The 19,065-nt window shown below is 49.3% G+C and overlaps 1 protein-coding gene across 14 annotated transcripts in view; it reads right to left on the reverse strand.

Moving 5' to 3' along the window:
• Positions 1-19,065, reverse strand: part of LOC119466304 (dystonin) — a 228,329-nt gene that overhangs the window by 130,614 nt on the left and 78,650 nt on the right. For all 14 annotated transcript variants that reach the window (XR_007464073.1, XM_049657593.1, XM_049657591.1 and 11 more), the window contains exon 2: positions 8,031-8,092. Coding sequence is in view for 13 of the 14 variants with exons in the window: in XM_049657593.1 (XP_049513550.1) it covers positions 8,031-8,092 (62 nt within the window). In the remaining variant the exon portion in view is untranslated. The remainder of the gene's footprint in view (positions 1-8,030; positions 8,093-19,065) is intronic.

Below are 19,065 nucleotides of genomic sequence, written 5' to 3' on the forward strand. Positions count from 1 at the left end.
AAAAAAAAAAAAATCTATGCCTATGACTAAGTCGACATGTGTGAAAATATCATTTCTTGTTCTCGGCACAACCAACATACGGGAATCAAAAAGAAAGAAAAAAAATCACTCGGAAAGCCCATTGGCAAATGCAATTTCAGGGAACACCGGTGTGCTATTATATAAGGTTAAGGCGTTAATGCTCCATTAAATTGTTTATCGGCACAAACTTGTAAGGTATACAGTATGCGACGAGTCGCGCTTCTGACCTTTTTTGCACTTTTCACAAAACAGAAGTCAGCGCTCATGATTCCAGATGCACAAGCAGCGCTTCAGCAATACGCCGGGCAGCAACGCCAGGTGCCTACGCTCTATCTCACAAGTAACTTACAGCGCTGCCGAAGGAGGCGCACACAGTCAATACCTTTGCGATGCGTAATGTATAGTTGCGGGCGCAACTGCCTGATTATTGGCGGTAATAGATATCTTTATTTTTGCTTGATACACGACACGTAACACGTTAGGCCCTTTGCGCATGCATGTCGTATAAAACGAATTAATGTGGGATTTACCGCCGGTAACCGTAATAGACGTAGCAACACGGTAGCGCCCATACAACCTAGACCAACTGCTTCCATTCAAATTCGCACTTGTTAATGGCACTCCGCCCTGACAGCAAGATAGAAATGGTAAAATTCATCATCGCTTGGTGTCTTCGCACGCTGAATGCAAAGCATCAGGTATGTTTTGTCGTTATTATTGAGATCATCTGTTTGTTTTGGCGCTGCTATAGATTACAGCGTCAGTGCCGAGCCGTAAAAGTGGTTTCCTTTCCAATTAGCAGATGGCGCCACAGCATTAACACTGGTAATGCGAAGGCGATGCGGAACGCTATCAAGGCCTAATTGTTCACTGCTCCGCTTTAGTGTGGTACGTGGTGACGGTGGCTAGCGAACGCCAAATAGACGCCGAGCGGACGACATTTACGAGGGCGTTCGCCCTTATTACTAGTTAAGAAGACCAAGCGAACTGCCGAGAATGCGTATGGATGAAGCGAGAACCCGCTGTCGCATTCATGTAAACGCAGGTTACGGTTATAACGCCAAAACATCTGTTGCGTCAATCCACCAACCGTGGAGCATGTATCGACAGGACGGCAAGCGGACGCTAAGCAGACGACGCGGATGAACACATCTTGACGGACCTTCCTATTGGCTAAAATGTATTGCAGCTTCCACAGTGCTGAAAAAAAAAAAAACTACTGAGATAGAGTATGAGTACGCGCGACCGTTTCCCATTTGAGCTCGAAGGCAACTTTTCAGCAGAAATGGCAGCTGCGCCTCGGCGGCACGACTCGCTCGCAAGCTTCACACACGAACGCCAAGACAGTGCGGCGAAGCGCGCTTACCTTTCGCTGCTTCCGGTAGGCAGCAGATAAAAAGAGAAAAAAAAAGCGTTACGCATTAAACTACTGGCACGGGTCCTGGAGGCAGGCAGAGAGCATGCGGGAAGATGGAGGGTCAGATACTGTAAGGAACGAGACTCACGGCGGGCGAGTGGCACGCGCTGCACGGACTGCACACGTGCAGACACGCGTACGTCTGCGCTCCGGGGGCAGCGTGGAGAATAAACGACAGAACACACGTCGTTACACACACACACAGCACACGCACCACACCGCCGGCACGCGCGCGCGCACACATCAACTACGCACTACGAAGGCGCGCAAATAAAAAGCTCCCGCCTACGAGTTCCAAGCAGCCAGCATCATCTGCTCTTTCATTTCGTGCCGCGCACTCTGCCTCAGTGGCCCCGAGTTATGAGGTGAAAACTGCAGTTGGGCGACCCGTCATATCTGAACGCTAGGCAGCGGCGTCGGAAGCCAGCCATCACCGCGTAATACTCGGGCCTTTGCTGATAAGCGCCGACCTCTGAATCTCGCCGGCCTCCGGTCTTAAAGGCTGCATTGCGCGCAGACGGCCAGGACCAATCCACTAAAACCGATTATTGGCGCGTACGACTGTTCGAGAGTGCGAACTGGCTGGCCAACACTCCCGAGGCTTACCTACCATACACACACGAGAGTGGACGAGAGGATTGCCGTAGCTTAACCGTAAAGCACATTCGTCCACTTTTCATTCCCATTTTCTTTATAATTTCTATAATTCAAATAAATATAAAAGCTAATTACCCCTTTTCCTGGCTTCATTGTCTGTCTTCTAAACATGTAGGGAATAAATTCGTGTTTAGGCACGGCCGCGCTTTTACTGAAACCAAAAGCAGCGATCCGTGTGAAGCTTTAAGCGTACATTGAAGCGTGCCAGCCCCTGGAAGAGATGACCCCTGGCGTTCGCGGCTGGTCGACAGTCAGCATAGAAGCGCACGTACCCGACGGTTGGTGCCGTGTGCAAATGATCTTACTCCAAGGTGCGCCAGGCTTGGCACTAAGCAAATGTGCAACGACTTTTTCGACAAAGATGTGCGGGATATATGGAGCGCCGCACGGTATTCAACGATAAAGGTTACAGCTTCGAACATTCTCGACCTCCACCGCGACTGCGGAGAGTGTGTGTAAGATATCTCCTAGGTAACAGAAGGGTTCCTCCCACCGAATATGACGTCATCTAGGAAGGTTGACGCTTCCTCTGAAGACATGTTTAGAAGTATTAAGACAGCCGAGCCACGCGTCGCCCGCGTGCACTATTGGATCACACAGACTTAATTCGTCTTCCCACGTGACGTCACGGCTCAAAGCACGCAGACCATAAACACCTAGACAACGCGAGGCGTCCGCGCCCTAACCATGACGTCGCACAAATGGGCTTACAATCCGTACAATCAATATGGGACGGCTGCACACTGTAGCAGAGGCGCTTCAACACTGTGCATTTTTAATTTGGGCTGCTTATGGCACTCACGCTGAGGTCACGGTATGGTTGGCGACAGACACGTCGGTACTCTCTTACGAATCGTAGAACCGTTGGTTGCTGGGCCAGCTGGTGTGGAAGCACCATGCCCCTCGCACGGCACCGCTCCAAGAATGCAGGCCTTGGGAACCACGTATACGGCACAGGAGCGCGCGATACAGAAATCGGTTGCAGTGCAGGAGCGAGCTGAGTGCAGGCACGTGCGATACATACAATATTCCACGTTCTTCGAAACTGCGTCGCTATAGGGACCAGTGGACCATGTGCTGGCTATAGTTGACACTTCTACGTGTCTTCTATGGGTATCGACAGATATAGAAAACTACGGAAGGTCAAAGGGCTGTGTGCGGGCCATGAGGTCGCCAAAGGAAGTTAAAAGCAAGCACCTACGCTGTTTCGCATGCGTTGCCAGGAATTGGTTGCAGCTGTTAACTGTACGTCCTAACAAGCACTCCGCGGCAAACACGACGCCACTAGATAAGCTAGAAAAACCGCATGTCTGCGAAGAGAGTGGGCCATTGATGCGATTTTCAGAGGTAATCCGAACCCGGATAACCTGATCCCGGCAGATGACGCAGCGAAGCAATTCGGTCGCCATTCGCGCGTTCTGGGCACTTTTGCCCCGATAGCAGTACAACCCGCACTCGAAAGAAACGCTGCAAACAGCACGCGATAAAAGCGCAATCTGCCGCACTTTGCGTGGGTGACAATGAAAACTGAGGCCTAAATATACCAAGCGCTGCGATAACATGAAGTGCAACACCGACTGCAGCTCTTTTCAGCGTACCCTCGCCAGACGCGGCATCGATTTTTAAGACACCCTCGTACACATTTATATTTTTGGTCTATAGAAATGCACTGTGTCGACCACATTTTGCCGTGCGCGCGCGACGAAAGCTGGAGTGTCTTGACGAACTTTAATCATGGCATGCAAAGCCACGAAGTGCAAGATATCGTGCTCAGATTAAAAGATTCGAATACCCACATAAAGAAAGAACAAGTAAAATCGGAAGCGCATGAGCTCTGCATAACAGTGACATTGCCTAAAAACAACGTGTTCTCGCCTGTCTCAATAATGTACAATTAATTTTTTTTTTCATCCGGCCTTGCGCCGTATATAATGGCACGGGCGCATTACAGTTCCGTCCCTGCAGAAACACAGCCCCCGCGGCCGGCAATCGACCTCGCGACCTCGTGCTACGCAACAAAACGCCAAAGTGCAGACCGTAAAAACCAGTGCCACTTTAACGGTCATGTTTTTGTCATTTTTGACAAGCCATCGGCGTCATTCCGAGAAGACTTTTCTATCGCCGTGAACAAGGAGGAAAGGAGAGACCCACAAATACCACATACAAAAAAAAAAAAAAATGCTCGTGATTTTAACGCGATTCGATTGGCTGCCGTGTGTAGTATATGTCGTGGTGTATAGCCTTACAACATGACGGCCTGCAGTCATTTTGACGGTCAAATGCTTGGACATAGGGCTGCCACGATACACTTAACATTTCACGTCATTTATTATCATATTTTACAGTGCACCGCGTGGGTTCAAATTGGACTTCCGGCATACGTGCCAAAAATGAAACGTGTGATCTTGCGCAGCTCACCCAACCAACCATGCAAACAAACACTTTCCACCGCTCTTTGATTTATTTCGTATTCCTTCTCAGTCCTTTAGGAATACGCCGTTTTCGTGCCCTGAGCGCCAGCCCTCATTGTATATTAAAAAAATAATAATGTTATGTAGGGAGAGAAAGCAGTGTAGATAAGCACTTGCGTGCACAGTCTGTCTGCGTGCCTGCATCCATAAAGCGGCGCCGGCGCACACGTCGTATACAGCGTTTAAGCTGGCCCGTGGCGTGCTTCCGCGAGACAAAAGCGTAATTGCCATCGCGCCATGCAAATGAGGCCCGCCTCCCTTCCTGCGCCTCCCGCTCTCAATCGGAGCACACGGGCAAAAAAAGAAAGCGCCAGCGCAGCTCGGTGCAATTACGTATATACTCGAGAAGCCTCATCTGTCTCGCTACGGCTCGTCGAGCGCGGGCAGCGGTCCAAAGTTGCAGCCAGAATAAAGACATCTGTTAATCAGCCATAACGCGTGTCGTTATTACGCACGCAACCGGGGCTAGCAGACGACACAGCCGTTCCATTCTTGTCATCGCCGCCTCGAAATTAGAGAGGTTCGGCCGCATTCGAGGCTCCGAACCGCTGGGATCCGCTGCAGCGACCTTCGACCAAACGTCACCGTGTATCGTACGAGAGATCACTCCGCAATAATGCACTCGCGAAACATGCAGGACAGCAACTGCACGGCTACTACGCCATCGATGCACCGCCAATGCTTTCTCGCAATCAAGCTATCTCGCTACAGTCAAACATATATCAATCAACCTATTAGTTCGTTCTAGTATATATAAAAACTGAGCCCAGAAGGCGTAAGCTTTCCGGGAAAAGAAATGCTACATGCAAAATATTTCCTCGATTAATTACCCCGACTATTATCGTGTATCAATAAATAAAGAAATTAGCGAAAATGCGCGCAAAGAAACAACGCCCATTTCGACCTTCTGTAATGCCTCACTTATTACCTGCTCTAGATTCCCGTAGCCGGAAGTTGAGCGTAAGCGCAATCTTTGTCGTACAGCTGCACATTAGGCTTTGCTGGCTCGTAACAAAAGATAATACTCTATATATTTGCTGGATAACTGATCAGGACAGACAAATGAGGCTACCTAAAAAAAAAAAAAAAAACGGCAAAGCGTTCTTTCAAAAGCTTAGCGCACACGGGTCCACTAATACGGAATACGGAAATAAAATGACGGCCGAACTGTACTTGATTTTTCACGCCGTAACCACAGCGCCAGGACACGTCAACGCGAATTTACGGATTTCAAAGCACATGTTGTTGTATTTGAACATTTTGGCGAACACGTTCTACAAACGTGCCACGTTAAGCCTTAAGGTCTTTTTAAAATGTGGCGCATTCCGGCTTTACCAGATTGAACCAGATCAGGGCCGGTATTTTGCAGCAATGCCTTATGACTTATTTTGGAATAGTCTTATCATCCACCGCTCACGGCCGGCTGATCCCGTTGATAGCGCGAGCGGACCGTCGCTCTGACCACTGACAAAGCGCGATAAGCGCAATAAGGCATTATTACTTTAAAGGCATCGCTACAAAATACCGGCCCAGGGCCGGTATTTTGTAGCGATGCGTTATGCTTTATTCTATACTAGTCTTCATCCACCGCTCACGGCCGGCTGATCCCGTTGATAGCGTGAGCGGACCGTCGCTCTGGCCACTGACCATGCAAGCGCGAAAAGGCATTAGCATATGAAAGGCATCGCTACAAAATACCGACCTTGAGCAGACGCTATCAAAAATCCATGACGTCACGGCCAGCTGGCGCGCGGGAATGCGGCGTCGTCGTTCGTCGCGTCTTTTCTAGCTGGCTGTCCCGTTTTCATTGCGCAGCGTCCGTCGCCTGCGACAACTTTCTGTGGCAGCAGGGCCAAGGCTACGCGCTTCGGCTCCGTAGCCTTGGCCGTGCTGCCACAGAAATTTGTCGCCAGGTATAGTGAGGCCCGCCTATCATCTCCTTGGCCTGCGGGGTATACACGACACTCGACGAATGTTTGTATGCCCCAGTAGTTGTGCGTCTCGACGCGATCAAGCTCGTCGCGTTCCAGTTACTTTTACAGAAGGAACTGACTTATCAGGTTCCCGTTTGTTAACTTATTCCTTTTTGTTTTCAAATGACAAAACCTCACACATCGTTTCATTTTAACATTCCGTCAGTGTAGCGTGGGCTGCTGCAGTGTGCGTGACACCTGCTCCGTGCTTCCTTCTCCCATTTCTGCCTCCTCTATTCTCGAGTGAAGGCGCGTGGTGGCAGCCTGCTCCTCGCTTTCCTCTCAAGTGTATGTCTTTCTTCAAGACAAATAACAATAATAACAGCAAAGCCTCTTCTCAGGGTAAGAGTGACGTTTTGGTATTGCAGAGGCGCCATTCATTGATACATGTCTACTCGTCATTCTTCACCAGTGTCCTTTTGAGGATGTACGTCAGGGGGGCTGAAAAGGGGGGCGTCTCCTTCCGGAATTTATGACAGGGCGCTTATGGCGTGGTCAGATCTCGGTCTCTGAATCGCGCCAGATGGGTTGCACGGAGAAATGGTACTTGGGACGAGGAGGATGTCGGGATTATTAATTCAATGACATCCTTTCGTGAAAGTCGAAGATTGTGCTGACTACCTGTGCGGCGCCTCGTCCGCTCGATTGGCGCGTTTTGATCGAGGAGCCGTGACGATGCTTTACCACCAATACGGCCAAACGAACAGGATTTAACGTACTGCGGCACAGAAACATGCCCGCTCTTACGGTAGCCCCATTGTGAAGCACAATGGTTTCAGGTACAACTGTCGGGATACGGCAGCGCAGTTGGGTAACGCGAGCTTGGCGCTATCATGTCGGAGTACCCTGGAGTGTCTAGGAGTATCATGTTCAGTATCACGACCAAAGAACCACCCACGGTACGCAACGGCGTAAAAAAACCGAGCTGCGATACAAGGCGCCCACTTATCCTTCGCGCGTGACGCAGAGCGCGCGCGCACTGACGTCGTCGGCGTCATCGCGCCTCCGCTCCCCACCGCTATACGGCGTTGGAGCGCGCGCGCGCCCTACTACACGACGGCGCGCTGCGACAAATGAAACCATCAACAAAGGACGACAAGGCAATGGAAAAAAAAAAATGCAGCGAAGGGAACACGTCGGCGGCGAACCTAAGAGAGTAGTACTACACCGAGTGGGCCGCGTTGTCCCCCGACCGACGAAAGAATAAGTAAAAAAAGGAAGTGTGGGCATTCCGCGAAGGGATACCGCCCGCTGAGTACGTGCGACAGGCAGCGAGGCGGTAGAGAAATACTGACCTCCAGGAAGGTCCAGTGCTGCTTGCCAGAGAGAGAGAGAGAGAAAGAGAGACAGGCATGTGTAGTAGTAGAGAGCCATTCTGTCGGCCACGGCCGACTTCAATGCATGCACGAACGAAAGGAAGGGGGCAAGCGGATAAGTAGGCGTCCGCTACACGGTCGCTGCAGCGGCGGCGGGGGAGCATCGCCCACTCACCTTGATCAGATGCTTGTTGACCCACTTGGTGAAGGTCTTCTTCTGGATCGCGTCTCGCTCGTCTGCGGACAAGAGAGAAACAGAAGGCGCGCCGTCAGCATCGAGGCCCGTGCAACGGGTCCACATGTCTCGCATGCACTCATGCACTCTCGCACTATCTCGAATGCCGGCCGCGCTAATGCCGGAGGAGAAGCGGCGGGCGGGTGAGCTGGCTTCCCCGCATTCGTTCCTTCACGACTGAAGGGAATACGTTATACTACGAGCCGACGTAGCTTGCAAATCGTGGGATGTGTCAGGTTTTAAAACGCTGCTGAATGCTAACAGCGGTATTCACGTTGCAGCAAGATTTCAGTGCACCCGTGCGACATCAAGCGTCTTCGCGGAGCTGTTCCTCTTTTAAGCGCAGCGCACGTCGGTAACGAGCACATATGGTCAACGCAACGCGACCTTGATAGATAAAAAAAGAAAAAGAAGTGTCAGTGCTATAGTAACTTTCCATATAGAGCAACCTGCAGGCATTCCGCGCTTCTCGCCTTCCCGAAAGAATATTCTGACAAAAGTCGGAGAGGCATACTTAAGCGACAACGATGGCTCTTAATTAAATTCCGGGGATTTTACGTGCCAAAGTCACGATCTGGTTGATGCACGCCGCAGTGGAGGGTCTCCGGGTTATAATCCTGAGAGTCACAAATTCGGGAGATCGTGACCGATGTCAGGAATACGTCCCGTATGGTTTATTACAATTTCTATTTGCGATATACCATTCATTGCAAGGGGAAGACGAAGTGCTCCGCTTTAAGATTCATCAACGACAGTGTGTTTCAGTTGACCGCGATATATTGACCCTTTTGGTGGAGCAGTTTGCTCTAGAGGAACGAGATGGCGCTTTCGGCGGCGCACCATACGTTGCCTCAGTGAATGCGCACGAATACGAAACCATTACCGCTTCCGCCCTGCTACTGTGCGATCAGCTGTCGGAAATGCACACTGGGTGTTCGCTAATGCACTGTGGCAAATTCATACTAGAAAATGTGTAACGATAAAGGGAAGACGTGTGCTGTAGTAAACTGCAGAAATTGTGATACGCATATTAAGGAATGGAATCAACATGTGTCGCCGCTTACATAAGGACTGCCTGTGTTGCCGGCCCTTCGCGATGCACGGCTTTCCTCGAGGATAAAAAAAACATAATTCATCCGCCAGCGCTGTACAGCTAACCTCCAAAGAAAGGACTTCAACTCAGGAACGTCCGCACTTAAGAGTGAGTACCGCTCGTTACAAAATGAAATAGCGCCACTCACTGGCTTAGTAAGTTCCTAGCACGTTATCTACACACATCCACCCCAACTCGCACGCAAACTTACGCCCACCCTATCGCCAACGTGTGAGTGAATAGGCGCACACTTGAATCAATGTGCCAAAGCATGAGTGACGGCGACTACACCGACAAGACACGAATGTTGCAAGCTGAATGTTTCGCGAGGGTCCACAGAGTAAGCGAGGGACTAGCGATAACGCGCCTTTGCTACAAGCTACCGCAAAGTACAGAACATTTACATCCCAAGCTTTGCGCAGAGCACATTCGCCAGCGATTAGGCTGAAAATAAACAGCACCGAGAAACTTTACTGAGTCAGAAAAATGACAAGCCACTGCTTCAAAATGTTTGCCAAATAAGGAAGGAAGAGCACACTGATCTTGATTTGTGTCATAAGCGGAAAGTTTGAACAGCTTGGAATACATTTCTAGCCCCGCTTATAGTATACAAGCACCGTATATGCTGCTCGCGCCGTTTGGACAAGGCGTAATGAGCACTGAAAGCACTTACATGTCCTCTAAAGCTTCGTGTCGTCCACACAATCACCACCTGGGATATGTGTCGAAACGGAGGTTTGCTGCACCGCACCGGCGCCACGCGCTTGCATTGTAAACATGAAGGCAACGGAGGCAGCTGAGGCAAGCAATGGACGCGTCTCCACGTGATCAAACATGGCAGCGCCCACGGAATCGCCGCGAAAAGGGTCAATAGACTCGTGGCAAAGATGCACCTGGTGAACCGCATTACGTGTGGCTCCACATCAACGCGCAAAACCGCATGCCGGGGCAATTGCAGTGAGAAAAACGACCATCAGGAAAAGCAGAGGACAATGACGGGTACGATTCGCCAACAAGACGGGACTGGATCGTCCACGAAACATAAACATCCTGTATAGCAATGATACCGTTTCTGCAATGAACGACTTTCACGCTTCACAATCAGCGCACATTACAGCGCTACTGTAGGACATAGAACCTCCCATTGCAATTCGATGTGAGCTGAGGGTGATTTTCCCAAAGAGGCATATAGACGAAGTTGCTTGCGACCGCGACGCAATCCCTCCTATTTCAGTAAAGCTGTCTCGCATGCATTCCTGCAGTCGCTGCAACAATATGATCAATGAACCCGGAGGAGCAAAACTCTATACGATCACAGCGGAGAGTTAGATCACGATATTTTAATCACTTTTTACGCATGTATACTGCAAACAAAAAACGATGGCCAAGTCGATCGATTTATATATAGTAAATGTCGGAGAAATCGCTACAACAGATATCGGTCGGCTACGAGCTGCCCCTAAACGTTCCGTGTCGTCCCTAAGCTGTGTGACGTCATCGGTGAACAGATGAATGAGCCAATGGGGCCGTTTCCTTGCTCATGCGCATGAACGCCCTCTCCATGGATGGTCCCAAGAGACGGCCATATTTCGGCCCCATTTCCGCGACCACTGGCATTGACGAGCACTGACGTACAACGAATAACAGCATCACCAGAACAGTGGCCAATATGGCCGACTTCTGCTTCTCGGTAGCAGCGTCTGCTCGCGTGGCGCGAAGCTAACGGAGGCAACGCAAGACGCCAAGCGTTCAAGCACGCCGCGGTGCGCGTGTTTGCGTTTGTCATCTCGTGCCAGCGCCCGTCTCGCAGCCGTAAGTGTGACCCACTTGTGACGCTGCTGCAGCCATGCGTGCAGAAAGCGAGAGACCCCGTGGTCGATAGACGTCCAACTAATATAGAGTGTACACTGACTATAGTGTGCTGAGCGCTACAGGCGCCATGTGGTGCGCTGCAGTAGGGGACCGTGCGGGGTCCGCTGCGCCAAACGACGTGCCCGTGCGCAGGGCGTAGCTTCGGTTCCCGTTTGTTCGCGTTAATGACGCGATTATTCACAATAAGACTAAACTACCGTCTTCTTTGCACTAGTGAGCGATCGGCCGCTTTGTTGACGCGTGGTATACCGTGGGCGGTCAGACAGCGTTGTCCGTAGGGACCGTTCCAACCGTGCGGCCTCCAGGGATCATCGGCAGTGTCACCCGGTGGAGCATTTTCTAGGCACTATACAACTACACCGTTGCATATGTGCTATTGCTTTTCTTTTTTTTTTTTCGTGATCAGACAGCATGGCGTACAGAGTACTCGGACACTACAATATTGCCATAAAACTTAGAAGGGTCTCATATGCTACGACCAATCTGCATGATATAATTGAGAGAAGTTATATACACTTTCTTTTTTTGCGATTTGGCGCGGATTCCTTGGGAATAGCACATTCTCCTTTAATTTGTTCATTGCAGTTAGGCTATATCCTCGTAGCGTTTCATTTTCTTGCGTAATTCCCAGAGCATAAGCAAACGTCCGCACTTGCTAATATGCAAGTCACTGAGTGACATCTCAGCAATAACGCGCACAATACGGAACTATTTCTGGTATGCAAACATATTCCTCTAGTTTGTAAGGCGAAAAAAACAGAAAACATGCAGGAAGCAAAGTGCCAATTAAATTTTCCCGCTTATATACACTCCCAGTATAATAATAGGTCGTATGTGCCGAATCGTCATAGTGTACATTAAACAAAATGGAAAAAGAGAGGCGGAATGCGTGCACAACTTTATAAGTCCGAGCACAAAATTGTGTACCACTTGCTTTTTTTTTTCTTTATTTTTCACTTACTCGCAATATCTTACAAAGCCATCTATGGGCGCTGCATGAGCAAAGCTATGTGCGTATTAAATATACAAATAAACAAAAGAACACAAAAAAAATAAAAAAGCAATGTTAGAAAATTGAACAAGGCTATTGTAACATTTAGCGCGCCACGCAGACACGAAATAACGTTAACAAAAACAAAGAAAAACAAAATCCCTGGTAAATAAAATACACAGACAGATTTTGTGTAGAACTGGTGCGACGCCGTTGCGGAGAGATTCGAAATGATTTCGAGCCGTGGCTTTTTTGCATTAAAAATATCAGCGCGAAGACAGTTCAGAAACGGGCCCACGACCTCGCGATCACCCGCAGAATGGCATAGCGGGCGATCAACGCAGTAGGCATACAACGAAATCATGGGCGAATGTTCATAAATATGCAGATGGTTTTTTGTCACGTATTCTCTCGTTCGCGAGCTGGCATTGCATTTGTATACACGACAGCCAGCACAACAAGGGAGTGCCGAGCGATACTGGGTTATCGGGAGGTCATAATTTCTTCCACCCATTACGACAATAATATGCAGATGAAAGAATTGAATCGAGAGAGAAAGAACCACAAGTCGGCTCGTATATAGGTGACCAGTATCGGCATTTGTATTTTCTCTCGCTTCAAAGTTTCGGAGATTGCCACTAGATGGCCCTAGCCCATCGCACGAAACACAGCGGCTGCCTTAATAAAGGAAGAGAGAGAGGGGAAAAAAAAGAAGGCGCGCGGAAGTCAGCTGCAGAGTAAATAGCACACGGCAGCTGGGACGTCGGCATCGGAGCGTTCGTTCAATTAACACAATGCGCTGAGCAGGAAAGTTATCGACATTCGCACATGGAATCAAGCTCCAAGTTTAGAATGCCCGCCGTTTTTGCTTAGTGGTTATGATGTTGGGCTGCTAAGCACGAGGTCGCGCGGGATCGAATCCCGGCCACGGCGGCCGCATTTCGAGGGGAGCGAAATGCAGGAAACACCCGTGCGCTTAGATTTAGGTACACGTTAAAGAACCCCAGGTGGTCCAAATTAATCCGGAGTCCCCCACTACGGCGTGCCTCATAATCAGATGGTGGTTCTGGTTAAAAACTACATGCAGTCTTTCGAATCCCTCCGATTGGCGCTTTTTTCAGCGTTCAAACCGGTCTCGAATCTCTCAAAGTCGCCCTACTATACGGCAACCAACAATCTCGCGCTATCTTCATCCAATAAAAAAGAAAACAACGATGGCGACCAGCTTCCGACGCTCATGCCGCCTATACAGGGTGCCTCGATGTCAGCGCCGCCATCAGCCTGGCCCAGACACGCGCTCCCAAAGCACCCATGCATGGACCCCCGCGACACCTTGTAGTGACACCCCCAAGTCAAACAACGCTAGCGATAGCAGCGCCAGCGGAACTTCTGCCGGCGTTATTTCGCAATTTTCTTGCCCTGCTTTTTTCGTAATCATCCGATCACTGCCGTTTACTATAAACAGTTGTTGATTCTAACTCCGGCCGGTCAGCTATAAATTTGCAACAGCCCGTATTCCTAGCGTAATTGAAAACAGATTATCACAAGGTCACCACCAGGTTTGCATAGAAAAAAAGAGTCCGCGCTTCCCACGACATCCACCTAGCAGCAATGGTAAACTAAAGGTAAACAATAAATCAAATCAATCATACCCTCCTAGAGACCTCGAAACATATCTTTAGCGTGTAGAGACGACATAGTTAAAGGGAAAATAAATGCTGAAGGGGGTAACACAATTGAATTCCGCAATTGAAATCGCCCGCACAAAACGGGCTCTGTTACGTAGACAACTGCGCCTGCAGCTCCAGCGGTCATGCATTGTTGGGCGGCGGTGCCTACCTTGAGTCAGAGCCCTGCTGCGCGAGGGCGCCACACTCCCGCCGCAAAGCAACAAAGGGAGCGGCGTGGAGATATTTTACGCAGTGGGATTTTCCGCGGAAAAATGAAATAACGTTGCCCAAGTTGCGAGTTCTTTCGTTCTGACATGCAGTGTAATTAACTGTTCACTTGTCGGTGGCTCACTACAACATACCAATCATAAACAAGTGTGCTGCGTCACGGGAGCTGGTGCCAGATTTTTCCTTTCTTTTTCTTTTTACAGTGGAACCGCCAATCCTTTCCTACATTACGAAAACTCCGTTCTCAGTAAGAGTGACGCTTTGTACGCCTTATAGCGCCAACTTTAGCTTTACTTAATACTTCCCCGAGTGTCCCTGTGAGCCTGCTTTCCCGCGTTTAGCTCGTGCGCTAGCTCCTCTAAGCGAACGCCTTTCTTCTTTCCTTCAGAGTGTTTTTTGCAGTGCCTTCCCAGTGAGTATATATATGCTTACTAACTGCAATAAAGCAATTGTTGAAAGTTAGCGCTCGTCCCGTGTTCTTCCTCGTCCTTGTGTCGTTTTAGCGCTATGAATCACAGTTAAGATTACAACGAACGTCACACGTCGAAGCATGTCTCGCCCATGACGGTTGCAATGAACAACTCCATCGACATCTTCCCTCTCCCGTAACACATATGCAATCGTGTTACAAACTGGCCCAGCTGCAATCAGGCTGGCACGCCTCCTCGCAGTAAAACTGGCATAACAAATATAAAAAGAAAAGGTCCTGGCGAAATTGTTTCTTTCTTGGCTGACTAATGCAAGGCAGTAAAGCTAGCGCCGAACAAAGTTCGAACTATGGCAGTCGTTCGCATGTGAGCAGTGCGGCCCCGTACGACGTACAAAACGGGCTGCGGACGTTGTACGATCCACTCTGTGAATGTCCAATTAGAGGAAACAGTGCTTGCATAGCGAGAATGAAACGAAACAAGGCAGGTACAAGGCCACCGGCTTCACAAAGAACGCCGCTCGGGCTAATTCGACGCGTTCTCCGGCTGCTTAGTGGAGGCTGCTCCGCACGACTCGACGCGCCCTCTCTAGGCGGCTTTCCCGCACGGCTTTCGAGCCGTGCTGTGGAAACCACAGCGTCTGCCACATTCGGGAGGAAAGAAAGAAAAAAGCCCTGCCGTGTCACGCGACCATCAATCATGGCGTTCGTGCCTCCGTTCGTGACTTTGTGTACCCAGTCTCTCTCTCTTCCTCTTCTGCTTTAGGAGACCTTCGTCTGCGGCAAACAGGCTATTTCAACACGAGCAAACGTGAACGCTGTACGCAGCTCCGACGCAAGCTCTTTCGTCCGCTGCAACCAACGCACAAGCTCATGCACTCGCCGACTGAACATGGTGAAATATTCACACTATCTCTTACAAAACAATACTGGAGAGGCAATAACGCGAAAGGAGACAACGCCATGTGCAACTAGCAAACGTCTGTTTAGCCACACAGAAGTCAATTTGTGAATGAATTAATCCCAGCTGATCAGAATAATTCCGGAGCCTTAACCTACGGCACCTGTCATAGGTTGCCTTGGGAGATTATGCGCCGTAAATCAACTAATTACTCGATTTATGAGTGAGGCTCCGCGTGAGGTAAAATGTACAGCTGCGTCGAGAGAGGCCGTGAAACTCGACGTTTATTCATTTCCCATTTGAGAACCACGTGACGTGTATCAGTTCCACTTCGTTCCGCTGAAGCTCCCACGATCAGCACCGTGCTCAAAATTGCGGCGAGTTTCCGTTTCAAAACCAGCCCGTCCTTCACCAATGTTACGCGACATCGGAATTCGAAATGTCTTATAGACATTCTTTGACCCCGTGCATTATAACTCTGCAACTTCGACCAGCGCGCTGAACGATGCGCCACGTTAATAGATAAAAACGGAGCAGAGAAAAGGCGTGGCAGTTCAGGGACGGAAAAAAAGTTCCGATCACATGTACCGTCGCGAAAGATACGTGTTCCAAAACAGCAGCAAACCTTGCCAACGGTTTCCAAATTCAACCATCGCCAGCGACCCCTGGTATATCTAGACACGAACGCCCCAGTGAGGGTAGCCCAGCGATTGCGGACAGCAAAACCAGGCTTGTCTGCAGCGCGATTATGCGAAGCGAAAGCAGCGTGAGAAACTTGAAATTCAGCAAATTTACTTCATCTTAGAGTCTGAACAGTTCTCCGAAATTTTCCCTACAGCGAGCACTATGCACAGAAAAGGTCTCCGCATCAGGAGCTGAGCGATTACTCATTATGGCAGCGCCCAGCTAGATCTCCGAATGAAACCGCAGTGCAAGCTGAGCGACAAATAGGGCGCGCGGTGCGATTGAGTCACCACAGCGGGACCGCGCACGAATTCGGAATCGTCTCTGCCGTACCTAATCGCGCAGTCTCGCCCCTGCAAGTTCTCTCGTGTTCCCGACCATAAACGGCGAAAGACTGGGGGAGGGGGGGGGGGGGGGGGGGGGCAAGGAGAAAGGCGACAGCTCCTCTGGGACCCGACAAATTTCTTTTTCACACACTGTCGCAACAGGTGTGCGCGAGACTGCGTTGCCGCCGATTGCTCACCGCCAAGCAGCCACCAAAACAAAGCAAAAAAGGTTACGGAAAACCAGAGTGGGGGTACACGGAGGGGATAAAAAAGCCCGCGTATACATATTTTTCCCGCCTGCAACGCCACGCCTCGACAGAAACGGGAAAGACACGAAGGTGGCGCAACAAGATAAATTACGCAAACGCTTGGCGCCGCCACTGCCGCCGCGTGGTTGCGAAGCGGTGCTTTCAACTTGCCTCCACATGCGAGACAAGGCTGACACGCGTATATATATCTGCTCGTGATTAGCGAGGCCCGCGCTTTTCTTGCGTCTCCCGGCTGTTTCGTGAATGTAGATTCGTTACCGCAATTGCCCATTCACGTCACTTTTCGTTACTGCCTGTAGTCACTGCTTGAGGAAATTGTTTCTTTCTTGCAACGCACGGTCGACAATAGCTAAGGGCAGTTCTGTGCAGGTCTCGCTAGAAGGTAAAAAAAGAAACAGTTTACGCTTGCCTTTGCAAGCTACATTTTGAAATAAATAAATAAATATCACTTCCCCATTATAAAATAAAATAGAATATCTTTATTTTCTAACAAACAGTATACGACGATACGGAAAGCGCTGTACAGATGGGGGTGATATATTTCTGGGCGGCTCAGTGGAAATACAACAACATAAACGCCCATTAAAAAAACAAAAAGAAGTGAACAAAGCCGGTTCACATTACAGCAGATTATTTACATGTGCGCATCATAACATAAAAAGTTCGCCTAAACTCTGAAAGTTGGACGCTTACAAATTACACGACACGCCAGAAGACACCTTTTGATGCGTGCCAAGAAATCCTGATATACTGTATAATCTCTTGATCGGACTATCGGAAACGCGAGGAAATGCGGCAGGCGACACCTGTTCATTTACTGCACACCCAAGGTAATAAATTCGACAATCAATTCGATAATCCTTTCGAAAACGTTAGCTTATATGCGTAGATGTAAGATGCATACACGCCAGCACTGAGCTATCCCGGCTAATCGTTTGGCAACTGATTTCGAAAGAGAATGAGACAAATAACATTTCACAAATCTAGAACAGCAGCTAATGCGCACAAATGACCGAAATAAATAAACTATACACCGGTGGGAGGAAACGATCCACGCGCACAGCGATGTGTGGTCGAACTGGGTGAATCAGCAGCGCGTGTCGACGCAACTGCATGAATGAATTTCACGGTGAAAATGATCGCTCGCTGAGTGGGCGACCTACTGGGCGCTCACTCAGCGCCACATTTATGCAAGGCCAATGCAACCGTAATCTTGCGGAAATGCGTGAGCCACTGGGTGTGATTATCCGACGATGCACTGCATTGTTTAGTGAACTATATTCCTAGGCGCAGCGTACTGGGTAAAGTTTTGTTATGAACACACAGTATAGCGCGGCGCCGAGTAATCCGATTAACTGGCTATTGGTCCGACAAATGCTGGCATTTCTTTCGCGGTCGTTTGAGAAAACAAAAAATGAAGGAATGAAATAATGAAAACCCGTAAAATTACTATGCCCGCACCAGTGCGTATACGTACACGCGACAGCGATCGCATAAGGTATTCGCTCGTCATCGAGCCGGCAAATCAATATAACTTCCTCGTCATATATATAGATACGGGTTTCTGTTAGAACTACCACCCTCCCCAACAACCTGGACGACCACCTTCGCGACTCAAACAACCGGGCACTTACAAAGACCTTTGAACCAAAGATGCTTTACTTCAAGGGAGATTGCGCGCTGTCACACGAGCGCATCAAAGGAGGCCTTCTCGAAGGGAGCTTTGAGGCCGCATTCGTCCTTTCAAATCTCAAGGGAATACTCTCGAGCCTAGAGGGTGTCCGATCGCAGAAATAACAATGCTTATAAATACGGAAGTTTAATTTTGACCTGCTTAGAACAAGCTTCTAAGTACTAAATACTAGTAATAAAATACTAAACATTTTTGGGACACCCGCAATCTCGATCATGAACTCGCCGGTACAGCAGCGTCGGCACGGCCTGTCATCAGCGGCAACACATTACAATACCTCTGTATTTAGTAAAGTAACGACCTCACTACGCGTACATTTTGTTTTGATGTTTCAATGTAATAGAAAAAGTAAATATCGCAGAAAAAATACTGCATAAATTTATTGTAAGACGCACTCGGGCCCATATTTTTTATTACTTTTGAGGCTCTATGCTCCTTAACTTCAAAGGACCTTTGGCAGCCCGTGTGACTGGGGTATTACACTACATGCTCCTTCTTTGGGAAGGGGGTCGGGAGGTAGGGTTCACCAAGGAACCAACCAAAAGCTTAAAACACGGGTACCTCCACTCATGCAATGTACGAGTGCGTAGATAGTAAGTTGACAATTGCGGCAGAAAAAAGAAAAAGAAAACAGTGGAAACAACGAGGAACGAAACAAAACGACATAAAGGCAACAAGGGGGCAAACCTCCTCGCAGACCGTCAGTGACACCTGTCGCGAGAGTGTCACGTTCAGCGCGCCACGAACAAACGCTCCCCGTGGCCAGGGCGAGCATTTTCCCGTCGAAACGGTCGCGCTGTCACTCAAAAGCCACGTTGCCG

This window comes from Dermacentor silvarum, chromosome 10, assembly GCF_013339745.2.
Source record: "Dermacentor silvarum isolate Dsil-2018 chromosome 10, BIME_Dsil_1.4, whole genome shotgun sequence".
NCBI classification, from domain to species: Eukaryota; Metazoa; Arthropoda; class Arachnida; order Ixodida; family Ixodidae; genus Dermacentor; species Dermacentor silvarum.